The 12768-nt window shown below is 44.3% G+C and overlaps 1 protein-coding gene across 1 annotated transcript in view; it reads right to left on the bottom strand.

Moving 5' to 3' along the window:
• HYCC2 (hyccin PI4KA lipid kinase complex subunit 2) overlaps positions 1 to 12768 on the bottom strand; it is a 575783-nt gene that overhangs the window by 241380 nt on the left and 321635 nt on the right. Inside the window, exon 5 of the mRNA XM_069226082.1 lies at positions 9147 to 9326. Coding sequence (XP_069082183.1) covers positions 9147 to 9326 — 180 coding nt within the window. The remainder of the gene's footprint in view (positions 1 to 9146; positions 9327 to 12768) is intronic.

Raw genomic sequence — 12768 nt, 5'->3', positions numbered from 1 at the left:
ACTGTCAGATGGGATACACAACAATTCATTGGCAAACGTGCCTACTAATTTCTATGTATCTACAGGCTGTTCGGCCATGGATCATACAACATGTGGAGGTCTGACGCAAGAGGTGACGGTCTATGGGATAAGCAGGCAGAGGATGGTGGCCTCTTTGGGGATTGCTCACAGCTTCATATATCCTTATGTATCCCTTCCTTTGTTTTTCTATGTCCTCGCTGCACACATTACTGTGGCTTGTTATATGAAATGTAGTACTGATAAAATCCAAAAGCAATAAAATACATAAAAAAGCAGGGAAATCCATCAAAGATACACATCGTGATAGCACAAAAACACAATGTTTTTGAAGAAAGTGCTAGGGACAGTCTAATATTCAGAGGTTAATGAAGTCAGAATGAATCATAATGAATCTCCCATGTAATCATCCTAGTGATGAATCCCAGGCCTAGGTTTCTCCGCTTTAGGACTATGAATCTGGTCTAAACAAGCAGTTTTCTTAATTGTATTCAGCGGATGATACACAGTCCTAACAAAACAACAACAGATGTCTCGAATGCCTTTCAAGGTAACACCCCTTTTAGCATTAAGGAAGCTGCACAGCACGTTCCAGCCTCACGAGTTAGTGAAAAATAGGGAAATAAGATGAAGTGCAAGTCTTGCACAGCAAGAGCCGGTGAGAGAAGTATAAAGGGGATAGGATGGCTGCTCTAGAGTATGAGCTGGTTATGATTTTGACAACTTTGAAAAACACTTTTTGTCCCTGCAGCAAAGTTGGCAGCGTTGACTGGGGACCTCTGATGTTTAGTAGGACACATTTTATTGCTAGTTATAACACAAAGCTACATTTTAGGATAGCTTCTATTAACGTTCCCGCTTGGGACCACCCAACACCCAACACAGCCCTTGGCCAATGTTCAAAGAACATTTAAATAGCTATTTCACAATCACGGCTTAACAACAGCTGTGACTGCTGTGCGTTCATCCAATAAAATAACTCAATATGTTCAATTATATACTTTCCGTCTCTGCGGAGTCCAAAGGTATAACATATTTTGCTTCTGTAAGTCTGTGTACTCAATTAATGTATACCAGACAACATAGTATTTCTGTAACTCACACTGAGCAAATACGTTAACTGCAACACGGACACTAAAGGCCAAATCTTAAAAGCCACATTAACGGATTGATAATTGCACATTGATAAGAGCACATCGTTCCTCCAGATGTATTTTACGATTTCATTCAGAATGGATCTATTTCCTGAAAAGTAGCACATCACATTGGAGACCATTTTTATTGTAACAGGAGCATCTCGAATATTACAGCATACAGTGTTTGGGGATCAGCCGAGACTGGATTATCAAAGGTATGAGGTGGAAGAGGTAGGAACGATACTTGGGACAGTTCTTCAATGAACATTAATCAGCCTTTTTACATTTACATTGCACTTGAGGTTCAAGGCTATATCTGATTTGAACAGAATCAAGTCAGAGTTTTGGTCAAGTTTGCAAACTAACATTAGAAATCCAGGTCTACAGAAACAGCCCCATAAATGCAAGCACACCGGGGAGATGGACTTTGTATTAATTACTGTGCATTCTAACACCCAGTTCCTCATCTCTCTAGTTGCTCCTCGATCAACTGTATTTTTAAATATACACACACTTTCTTCATGACTGCACTTTTCCACTGTCATCATTTTTTTAGCACATTTTTGGGGGGATGAGGAAATGTATGATTGCTGTGAATAAGAACTATTTCGATAATACAGTAATGCAATTAAGGGGTTGTTGTAAATAGGTGACACAGAAACAATCAACATGCCCACAAACTGATAGAATCTACTTGAATGTGCCCTTTAGGGCTATTGTTTTCATATACTATAATTTACCTCTTTATATCATTCTTCCCTTCAGGCATCAAGCTCTCTCCTTCCTGAGTGAGCAAGAAAAGAGTCAATGGTTTGCCGTAGGTGAGAGAGGGAATGGAGTGAAGATAATTTAGACAATTTAGTACTAATATGCCCAGCGCAGCTGTCATTCACTTGGAGGTCTGGGCTGAGGAAATATGTGGGACTATGGATTTTTGCCAGCAACTCCCTTCCTGTCAATGCCTGATCCCAAGGCCCCCAGTACATGTTCAATTTTGATATAACCAAGTCAAACATGAATCTTATCTAGGATGCTTATGAGTTTTGGTCGGAGTTGTCTGTCCTGTTTTAGGCACTATAACAATTACCTGGATTTTTTTGTGTCATCATGTTTCAAGTATAATTCATTAACTTTGCCTGCATTGTTATTAAGTCAGTGTCACGAGAAGTGTCCAAGCACTGCCTGAAATAGGACCCAGACACCATTTTTAGGTTTACAACATTAAGTCAATCAACCAATCAATCAGTCATTTGTAGAGTGCGTCGCTATCACCCCTGGGGGTAATGGGTGCATCGGTGTGATGTGTCTGTCGGGGAGCCAGGTCCTTGAGTCTCTTTTTGAAGTCTGCCATTGAGTGTGCAGTTTGGAGGGGGGAGGTCATTCCAGGCCTTGGCAGCGATGTAAGAGAAAGAGTGGCTGCGCTGTGTTTGATACTGGGTGTGTGCAATGGACAGAGAGGAAGAGCGCAGGTGCCTGGTGGGTTGGTGGAAGTGTAGACAGTAGTTGATGTAGTCCAGTCCTTGATTGTGTAGGGCTTTGTGAACGTGCGTTAGGAGGCTGAAATTACATTTCTTCTGGACGGGAAGCCAGTGGAGGTTTGTGAGCAGGGGGGTGATGTGGGTACACCTGGGAAGGTCCAGGATGAGTCTGGCGGCGGTGTTCTGTACTCTCTGGAGTCTCTTTAGAAGCTGGGAGCGTTTAGTGATGAGGGCCTGAGTGACGGTTTTCCTCGTGTTGGCTGGGGTCCATCTGAAGATTCTGCAGAGCATGGGGAGTGTGTTGAAGCAGGAGGAGGCAGCTGCGTTGGTCTGCTGCTTCAGCTCACTGTCGAGGATGATTCCAAGTTTGTGAGCGTGGTCTGCAGGCATGGGAGTGGGTCCGAGTTCAGCTGGTCACCAGCTAAGGTCCCAAGTGGAGGTGTTTTTCCCAAAGATTAGGACTTCTGTCTTGTTGGAGTTGAGCTTCAGGAAGCTGGTTTTCATCCAGTCAGCTAAGGTAGTCATTGCGTTGCAAAAGTTGGTTCTGGTGGTGGAGGGGTCTTCAGTAAATGAGAGGATCAGTTGGGTATCGTCTGTGTGTGCTATGATGTTGAGTCCGTGAGATCTAACAATGTCGGCCAGGGAGATCATCTAGGTATTGAACAGAGTGGGGCTGAGGGATGAACCTTGGGGTATGCTGCAAATGATGGTCTTCGGTTCAGAGGTGAAAGGGAGTATTCATATGCTCTGAGTGCATCCTGTCAGGAGGAGGCGATCCATCTGAGGGCGTTGTTTTGCATTCCGATGCTGTACAGTCTGCTGATGAGGGTGTAGTGGGAGATGGTGTTGAACACAGCTGATAGGTTGAGGAGGATCAGGGCGGCAGTTTGCCTGCAGTCGAGGAGTGCTCTGATGTCGTCAGTGGCAGTGATGAGTCAGTCTACTGTGGACGTATACACTTTTTGCCATGTTTATTATCAGTCAGTTTAAGTATGTCAGATAAATCACAGGATGTTGGGCCGACGCCAAGACTCAAACCCAGTTCCACAGCTACAAAGTTGGCAGTTCAGGCATTAGTCCACATCTTCTCCCCTTCGCCCCGCCATGTACCACGCAACGCAGGTCAGTATAATGCATTTTAATGCTAATGCCCGCATCACTGCATTAAAATGTTGAAATGTGTTATCGCGCATAATAATTAAAAGTACCTCTGAACAAGGCACTGTAACTCTAGCTTCAGAGAGCCCATTGCATTTCAGTGTGTGTTGCCCAGAAGTGTCAGAGCCAGGCCCAGGTTGAATAGAAGGGTGATGGACCAGGCCCTTTTTACAGCGTTATCCCCAAACTTTTTGCCTTTCTCCTCCTATTTTTCTGACCCTCTTTTTGTTGGCTCTAGGTCTCTGAGCACTTTATCACTGCTGAACAGTGCTAAAGTGCATGTGCTCTCCCTTCTAAACTTGGTATGATTGGCTTACACATGATTGACACAATTAATTTACCTATAAGTCCCTTGTACGGTGGTAGCCCATTAACCCAGAGCCTGGAAATTAAATGCTACTAGTGGGTCTGCAGTGCAGCTTGCGCCTCCCGCAGAGGTAGCCTTTTAAACCTGTCTCAGGCCAGCCACCGCAGGGCCTGCATGCACAGTTTTCTGCCACAGGGACCTGGAATCTAATGTTACTTGCCAGGCCTGGAACTCCCCTTTTACTACATATAAGTCACCCCCAAGGTAGGCCCTATCTAGCCCTAAGGGAAGGGTGCTGTGTATGTAAAAGTTAAAACATATGTCTTTATGTTCTACATGTCCTAGTAGTAACAAACCACCTATTTAGTTTCTCACTGCTGAGAGCGCTGCTTCTCCCATAGGATTGCATTGGAAATGCCCTAACATATGTCTAAGTGGTATTGTCTGATCGATGAGGGATGGCATAGGCATGTTTGGTATGGTTTGATTGATAGTGAGAAATTCTGTTTACTGGTGTAGGTGGATTTTTTATTACCATTGTAGAAATGCCACTTTTCGGAAGTGGGCATCTCTCTGTGCTTATGACTCTGGTGTTTTGCAGCTGGACTCCAATCCACATCTGGGGCAGAGTGACAGCTAGGCTTTGTGCATACTTTTCAGATAATCTGTACGCAGGAAGGGTGGAGCTGTAACAAGAGTACATCTACATACTGAATGGTCTTCCTGGGCTGGGAAAGGTAGAGGCGGGGCACACCTGCATCTGTAAAAGTTGTGTCCTGGCTTCACGCAAAGGCCTTGTTTACCCCTTACTGATGTTTGGAGCCAGTGCTGGAGGAGAAAGGGAACATTCCGGGAACTGGTTAGTGCTCATTGTAAACCCACCCCCCCCCCCCCTTTGGTGGAAGCTGCACAAAATGAGTATAAGTAGAGGGGGCAGTTCCCCCACATTTTTAGAGCACTTTTTGGACTTGGGACCAAACCTATGCCAGAGGGACTGCCTGACTGCACAAAGGACTCATCTGGACTGCTCTTCTTTTGTTGGCCTGCTGCCTAGCGTTTGCTCGGTGGCCTAAAGGACTCATCTGGATTGCTTTTTTGTATTGTACCTTGCTGTCAGCCTTTCCCCTGACTCTGGACTGCCAAGGTTCTGTGGGGCTGCTAGAAGGAACCGCCACTTGAACTTCTGGTTGTGTGCTGGCCTGTCTGCCCCTCTGTGTCCCCTCCAGTGCCTCTCAAGGAGTACAGTGCGTGGGGAGCGCTGCGTCCCGCTCCTTGGACCTTTTTCAAAACCAGTGCAAGAGAGCACCTCATTCTTCCTGTCTGCCCTCCTCGTTGTTTTCTCCAGTGCAAAAAGAGTGCTCTCAATTTCTTTTTGGCCCCAGGGCTTGCAAGGTGGGTTCTCTCCAGAGACCCAGTGGGATTTCCCGAGTGTTCGATGCACCGTGCCGGACTTCTTGTGGCCATTTCTCTTCAGGAATCCCCACTAGCGGGCCCCTCACTAGTGCAGAAGATGCACAGATAGGAGGTGAACCCACCAGGGTACTGACTAAGCCCAGGGCACTGTAGCGCAGAGGAGTCAGCGGCTTTCCCCAGGTGAGGCTGTTCTCCGACGTGAATGAAGGACGCCAGGCCAGCGTTGGCTTGCTGAGACCTGCTCTCCCAGGCAACCGGCACCCGGAACCTCTGTGCCGCACTAACCCACCTCCTGCCCTTGCCTCCGGGCCATTTCAGAGAATGCTGCATTGCCTGGGTGGCCAGGGAGACCAGGCAACCTTTGCTGCTGCTGCTGCGTCGGCCGCCACTGCCAGAGAGAGGAAACCCCCATGGATGCGGCCGAGCACACCACTCTTTGGAGAGGATCTGTCGGTTTCGGATCGGGGCTCCTAGATTTTTTCTACATAAGGGAGGCAGAGGCCCGAGAAGGACTACACGGCTACTGCCCCCCTGCACAAGCCTCCCCTGCCGGTGAAATCTTAACAAAGGGAGTAGGGGGAGAAAGAAGATGTTTGCATTACTTGCGTGACAGGGGAGGAAACCTCAACGGACTTCCCGATCACTTTGCAAGTCCCTTAGCCCTCAGGAAGGTGCTGCAGGAAATTACCTCAAGACACGTAATAGGCACACTGGTGTTCCTGCCGCCCAGTTTTGGTCAGATTACCACACTACTTGTTATGTGGCATGCACTGTGACTTCACTGTGAGTTATATATGTGATGTGCCCAGCTTGATTAAATGTAGCACACTATTACTGTAACACTGGCAGAGGAGAAGGGCGGCCTCCAGCCCTCTCATCTGTCAATCTGATCTGGCCCAGTGTGCTTTTGTGCATTGCAGTGCCCTAAATAGAGATATAATGTATATCTCTTCCTGTTGCCCTGTAATAATCCAGGCATTTCATGGAAGATAATAAGCAAATGTGCAGAGTGAACAACAACTTTCTCTGTTCATTGAATTACATTCTTCTACACAGTCTGGTTGAATGCCCCCTACACCCAACCCGGAATCAAAGGTTGACAGGTGAGTTACGATTACAGAATATATGGCTAGCTTATTGTGATAATTTCCTCATGTGTTGGATGGGAGGGGCAGGGACTTCCTAGAGTTACAAGGAGCAGTGCAGCAGCCTCTGAGCACCTGGAGAACTGTTATTATACACCAAAGTATCAACAGGCTAAACACTATGTGACTAGCAAGTAGTTTAAAGTCCAAGAGAACAGATAATCGATTTATCAAGCTTCACTAACATCCTTAAAGGTAAACTATGTCCGCAGTGCAGCCCATCTTTACATTTCAGATGGTTTATTTCATCTTGCTTTCTTGCTTTACTGAAGACTATTTGCTTTTACCAGATGTTGTGTTTCAGTAGATTTTCATGCAACATACTCTACATTCTGTGACCAAGACACTTCTAGGAGTCTGAGTGAGTTTGGGGTGGGGGTGAATATCAATGATCGGACACAACTGTGAGTACCAGACTGTGCGAGTTCCTCACCCAACCTGTCAGTAGGTCACACTACCTGCTCATCCAATCCTTGGTCTCTCTGCGGAGCTCACAGACTGACTATCATACAAGTGCAAATTGTATTAACCATTGCATTTGAAAGCTTATGAAGGAGTTACACAGTTGTAGAATTATGGACTGCGCTAAATGAAAAGACAATATGTTTACAAGTGAGGAGAGGGGGTGGAGAGAGCGAGGAGAGAGAGAACGAGGAGAGCGAGAGGAGAGAGCGACAGGAGAGAGCGAGGAGAGCATGTGTGTGTGCGCTTCACTGTGTGAAGAGGAAGTTACCAGTAGGCACATGCAGATGGGCAGAGCATAAAGACAGGGAAGATAAAGGAGATGATATGTGAGATATGGAAAATTTCAAAACGTGGTGAGAGAAAGAACTTAAATGGGTAAAAGTGAGTAATTGAAGAGGAGAGTGTTGTAAATGGGGGAACAAGAGTGAATGAAGCACTCTGAAGACCACTCCCCTTTCACAGACCTCAACAATTTTTAATTCAGTCTAATATTTTCACAAGTAAAACATTTTAATCTTAACCCACAATAAAATCTTTTTCATTCAACACCAACAGATCTTGCTTGTTTTAGGATATGTTATTGTGTTAAAAATCTGGGTACAATCAGAGGGCAAAGTGGGTGGGATCCAGGAGGGAGGAGGAGGGGGAAGGAGCACAACTTGACCATACCTTTTTTTTTATTTATGAAAAACGGTTCCCCCTACTTTTTGTAAAAAGACAGCAATCCCAGGACGGGTAATTCCGATAGTTAAAATGCTTCAGTTTAGGTGTAATTCGGGGGTATCTTGTGATGTGAAACCGAATCTAGGCATATAGCTAAACAAGCCTTTCTGCCGGGGTGCCTGCTTGCCTGAAAGCAATGTGAATGTGCACTACCACTTAATCTGCAAATGTAGAGGGTAATCTGCAAATGTAAATAATGCTTGGAGCTGATACTGGCTTTAACTGATCAAATCACTAGAAGCTTTGTGATGACAAAGGTTTATTCCTTTTGAGTTCTAGTGCAAAGAATTAACAACTGAGCTGTGACGTGCATGCTTTTAATTGTAATCTTATTTATATAATGCTTACTGCCCCTGGAGGTGTTGAAGGGATAGCAATGTAAAACAAAAAACGCATTACGTACAGTTTGGGTATTACTAAAATCTATACTTTTAGAAGCACCGATTTATCTCAAACCTTTTTGAGCATTTTGTAGCAGTCTTATCTTATGCATTGCGTAATGCAAGTGTAAAATAATGACTTACATATCAAGTGCTTTGTGTCACAGGCTATGACCTCGTAGAGTAAAAATACACAAGTCACTACTCTCCACTGCACCAACCAAAATGTAATTCTGTGCCTTTTGGTTACACACAGATCTCTGCAGTACATTAACTAAGAAAGGTTTCATAATGTACTATGGTGCATTTCCCACTAAGTAACAAGTTTATTTATTTTTCATTTAAGCTGTGCATCATTGTATGTGTGGCTACTTCACGGTGAAAGATTTAAAAAAAAATACGGAATATTGCACTTTTTGACACCCCAACCTCCAGCATGCAGCATCACAGTTCTCATACTTTTTCTGATGTACTTTGACAGCTAGGTACAATAACAGAAATTTCTAGAACTCAAATACTAGTCGTTTCTTTGATTTTCTCAGGAAGTGTCACTCAAAGTGTCACACATTTAGCATTAGAATGCCACTCACACTCCGAAACTATAGTAATGTCACACATAAGCCATCCTAAAACTTGGCTGCTATGTCTCCCCCACAGAGGTAAAAAGAAAGAAAGAGGTGAACTGATAACACCCTCTTTGGCACTGTACTACTGCCACTTCCTAACAAAACATTTAAGATGGAAACGTAAAAAAGGGACAGACTGGGCTATTGTTTATACACAGCTGAGCGCCCTTGAATAAAACAATAAAAAGCACAACAATACCACATTTCGCGCCACTTGACCTTCCTTGGGCTATTCTTTGGCGCGCATCCGCTCATTCAAGAGCCCAACAGTGGCCGCTTCCGCTTGGCGCCACTTACCAGGTTGTAGATGCCGAGGAGCAGGGCCTCGATGCAGCCGTTGCTCTGCCGGTCGCGGCTGGCCGTGAGGCGCAGGTACACCCAGATGAGCTCGGGCAGGAACTGCAGCGTGAACCTCTTCAGCCGCACCTCGGAGCTGCGGTAGAGCTCGAAGAGCTGATGGCAGACGGGCTCCACGAGCTGCGACACAAGGAGGGCGACAGGGTTAGCGCTGCCCTCAGCAAGGACTCCAACAAGAAAGGGAGCGCGTGGCTCCTCCGCGGCAGAGGCACTTTCGAGGCCAGAAAGCACAAGGACTGAACGATGTACTGGAGCATTCGGAATCAAGACGCAATGCAAATTATATACTACTTTGAGCATACATTGCATCGAATCTGTAACATATTTACATTCATCTCGACAAAGAAATGTAACAAAGCAAAACACAATAGATTAACGTGAAATGGAAAACGTCAAAGTAAAATAAACACTATAAGGGGGCTTATAGGACGGCCGTCATGGTAAACTGCATGTCCAGTCGTGATTTTACCAGTAATTCCGATTTTTTATTTCAGTATAGTAGTATGTATCTGAAGTAGGTAGGATTTCTAAATTAGCAAAAATATCACTTAAAAAAAAAAAAAAAAACACCTCCCATTAATAGGTTTGGGTGACTTCTGACTTATTTACTTAATGCTACATATTTAAATTATTCCAAATCAGCACTTTAAATAGACATGCTCCATCAGGATTACCTTTTAAGTATCATAGCTACCTATTTTGGCGATTTTTATAAAACAACTAAACAAACGTAAATATTTCTAGTTTTTTTTTTTTTAACATAAAAAACTGAAGGGTTTTACACTAATGTTACTCAATTCATCGACCTCAGGAGATGAAAAACGGCTCTCACCATAATCCAAAACATACCAATATTTTAATTTAAGTTGGTAGGTAGTGTCAGACTGATAACTAACCACAAATCGTACACTTAAAGTGTTTTGCAGGACGGCAGAATGTATCCTTAGCAGGCAAATACGGACAAGTTTATTAAGAATGTAGACAGGGTACCACAAACGAATATATAAAGGCGAGATCAGGGGGTCACTCAAATGCTGTATGGGGAACAGCGGGAAGTCTATGGTGCGTCCTTCCATTTTAAACAAATATCACAAGGTAACCCAAATAAAAAAAAACAGATTAGTTGTCCACACTTTTTTTTGTTTGTTATGAGATCACACACCCTACAGGTACATGGAACGAGTGAGGGACATGCCCCTGTAGTCACTAGCGGAAGGAGAGAGAGCCCAAACAGGTTCTTAAAGTGACATAACACCCTTGATGAATATGTGACTACAGGGACATGTCCCGCAACCCTCCCGTGTAGCATCACATCCTGAAAATTCAAAGGCTCAACACGAGTACGTCGTGGGGAAAGGGCGATCCAGCCCTCTGCATGCTATATATGTTTGTACGTAGTGTGTGTGCTGACTCAATTAGAGTTAGGTTGATGAATAATTCAAATTGATATTACACCGTGGCACTACATTTATTTGTCCCAAAGGAAAGCTTTGGACCCTTTGGCCTTACTGCTTAGGGATTAAACATGTCGATTTTTATATAGGGTGTAGTACCATTAGTCCCACAAGCACGCCTCCCCCTTACTTTTTTATTGTTACTAGGAACACCAAGAATACAGGGATACCGAGGTGCGCCGAGGTATTTTTATTGCAGAGATACCGGCAGGAAACTATCCAAAGCAGCCCCTGGAATATGCTCGAGTCCACCCTGTTTTTTAGGGGCCAGGGTGAGAGCAGAAGAGGAAGCATGACACCATCAGGGTGTGTGAGGATCTAACACACAAGCAAAAAAGGTTGTGGGCTTGTGACAACTAATCTTCGTTTTTCACTTAGGATACCCTGTTGTGATTTTTGTAGACAAGGTATATCATACCGCCACTTCAGTTCCAGCCTTTGAAGTTCGGTGCAAATTATCATCGTGATGGCTGGGGCAGAAGAATGATTCTATCGGGTCAAGGAACTTAGAATGTCAAACACTTGACACTTTACAAGGGCTAAACACCGGCAGCTTTTACAATGTCATTTAAACGTTCACCTGTTAGTGATTACAGATAACAAGAATCAACATCCTCTTTAACCTGCAGACCGTAACCATAGTATTCCCGGGATCAAAAAGTCTCTGTATCCCTAATGTGCCTCCCTACCACCATCAGCATAGAAGTGCATCTGGGTAGTAGTGAAAGGGTGCATGCAAAAGTCAGTCACAAGATCCATGCCAGCCTCAGTACTCCTGAGCCTTTAATGTCCCACTGACTCCATTAAACCTGCAGTCCTTGGAACCGTAATATTCCCACTATCCTCAGTAAGCAGCTTAAGTATCCCAAAGGTACAATATCACTGTCAGTTTCAATATTAGAAGATGTAACTATCACAATTACTAGCACAAGGCCATAACATCACCATCAGCTTCATTAAAAGAAGGGCCAAATATAGCCACCTGCTCCATTGTCACAAGCCTCCCAGATCACTGTGAACTCCAGTATTGCAAGGCCTCCATACCACCACCAGCCATCTGTATCACAAAGGTCAAGTATCTGTACAAGTTTCACCTGGTTTATTTAAAGTTAAAGACCCTTGTATGTGCATCTCTCCATTTACAAGGTACTCTTGCTCTTTGTGGCACACATGACAGCTGAGGCACAGGGAGGTGTGATAGGTTGCTCCACATCACACAATGCAATCAGGTGGATACACTAGCTTTGAGCACCAAAGTCATAGCTTCAAAGACGGCAACTAAGCCTTGATATCACCTACTCCATCCATTGTTCCAGTGAAAATAATTCACTTTGATTCCCATCCTTGCATATATCATCGATCCCAGTTTTTCAATTGAAATAAGGGTGGCAATTAGAGGATCTGTAAGGGAGATGGAAGAAAGTTTCAGTCAGTTACCAAAAACGGATTCTAACTTGTGAATATAGCTGAAAATTGCCACTGAATTTACAAGGAGTGATATTCAAATTGATCCATCTCCTTTTCTTAGGACTCTCATCACCACTGAGACATTTTACACCATTATCACAAGGCTCGAAGTGTGACTTTTTACACCATTATCACAAGGCCCGAAGTGTGACTGTCTACACCAGTACCAAAAGGCCTCTGTATCCCCGATCTGATTCCGTACCACCATCAGCCTCAGTATCATCATCAGCACAGAAGTACAGGTAGGGTAGTAGTGAAAGTGTGCATGCCATAGAACCTTCACCCTTACACTCCCACTAAATCTACTTTTAAAACACCCCATATACGTTCTACCAAGATCCCAAAAAACTGGCACTGGCAGTCTTATTCACTCCCACAGAACGAGTATTCCTAAACATGTATTACTAAGCAATTCCCTACATTGTTGTCCTTAAAATCTTGGGCAGCAATGAGCTGGATTCTCATCCCAGGATCCCCAGTGCAGATCGAATGCACATAGTATCAGTGCTTAATTTGTGCTTGTTGTTTCCGGTGCAGAGCACCGGCCCTTATTTTTGAGGGCCGGTGCTTATTCTTCTGCCTCAAACATTTGTTCCGAGAAAAAGACAGATATGGGAAAGATGGAGGAAGAGAAAAGCGAA

The sequence above is a fragment of the Pleurodeles waltl genome, chromosome 3_1 (assembly GCF_031143425.1).
Source record: "Pleurodeles waltl isolate 20211129_DDA chromosome 3_1, aPleWal1.hap1.20221129, whole genome shotgun sequence".
Taxonomy (NCBI): domain Eukaryota; kingdom Metazoa; phylum Chordata; class Amphibia; order Caudata; family Salamandridae; genus Pleurodeles; species Pleurodeles waltl.
The sequence above is the reverse complement of the archived record's forward strand: the minus strand, read 5'-3'. Positions and strand labels throughout refer to the sequence as shown.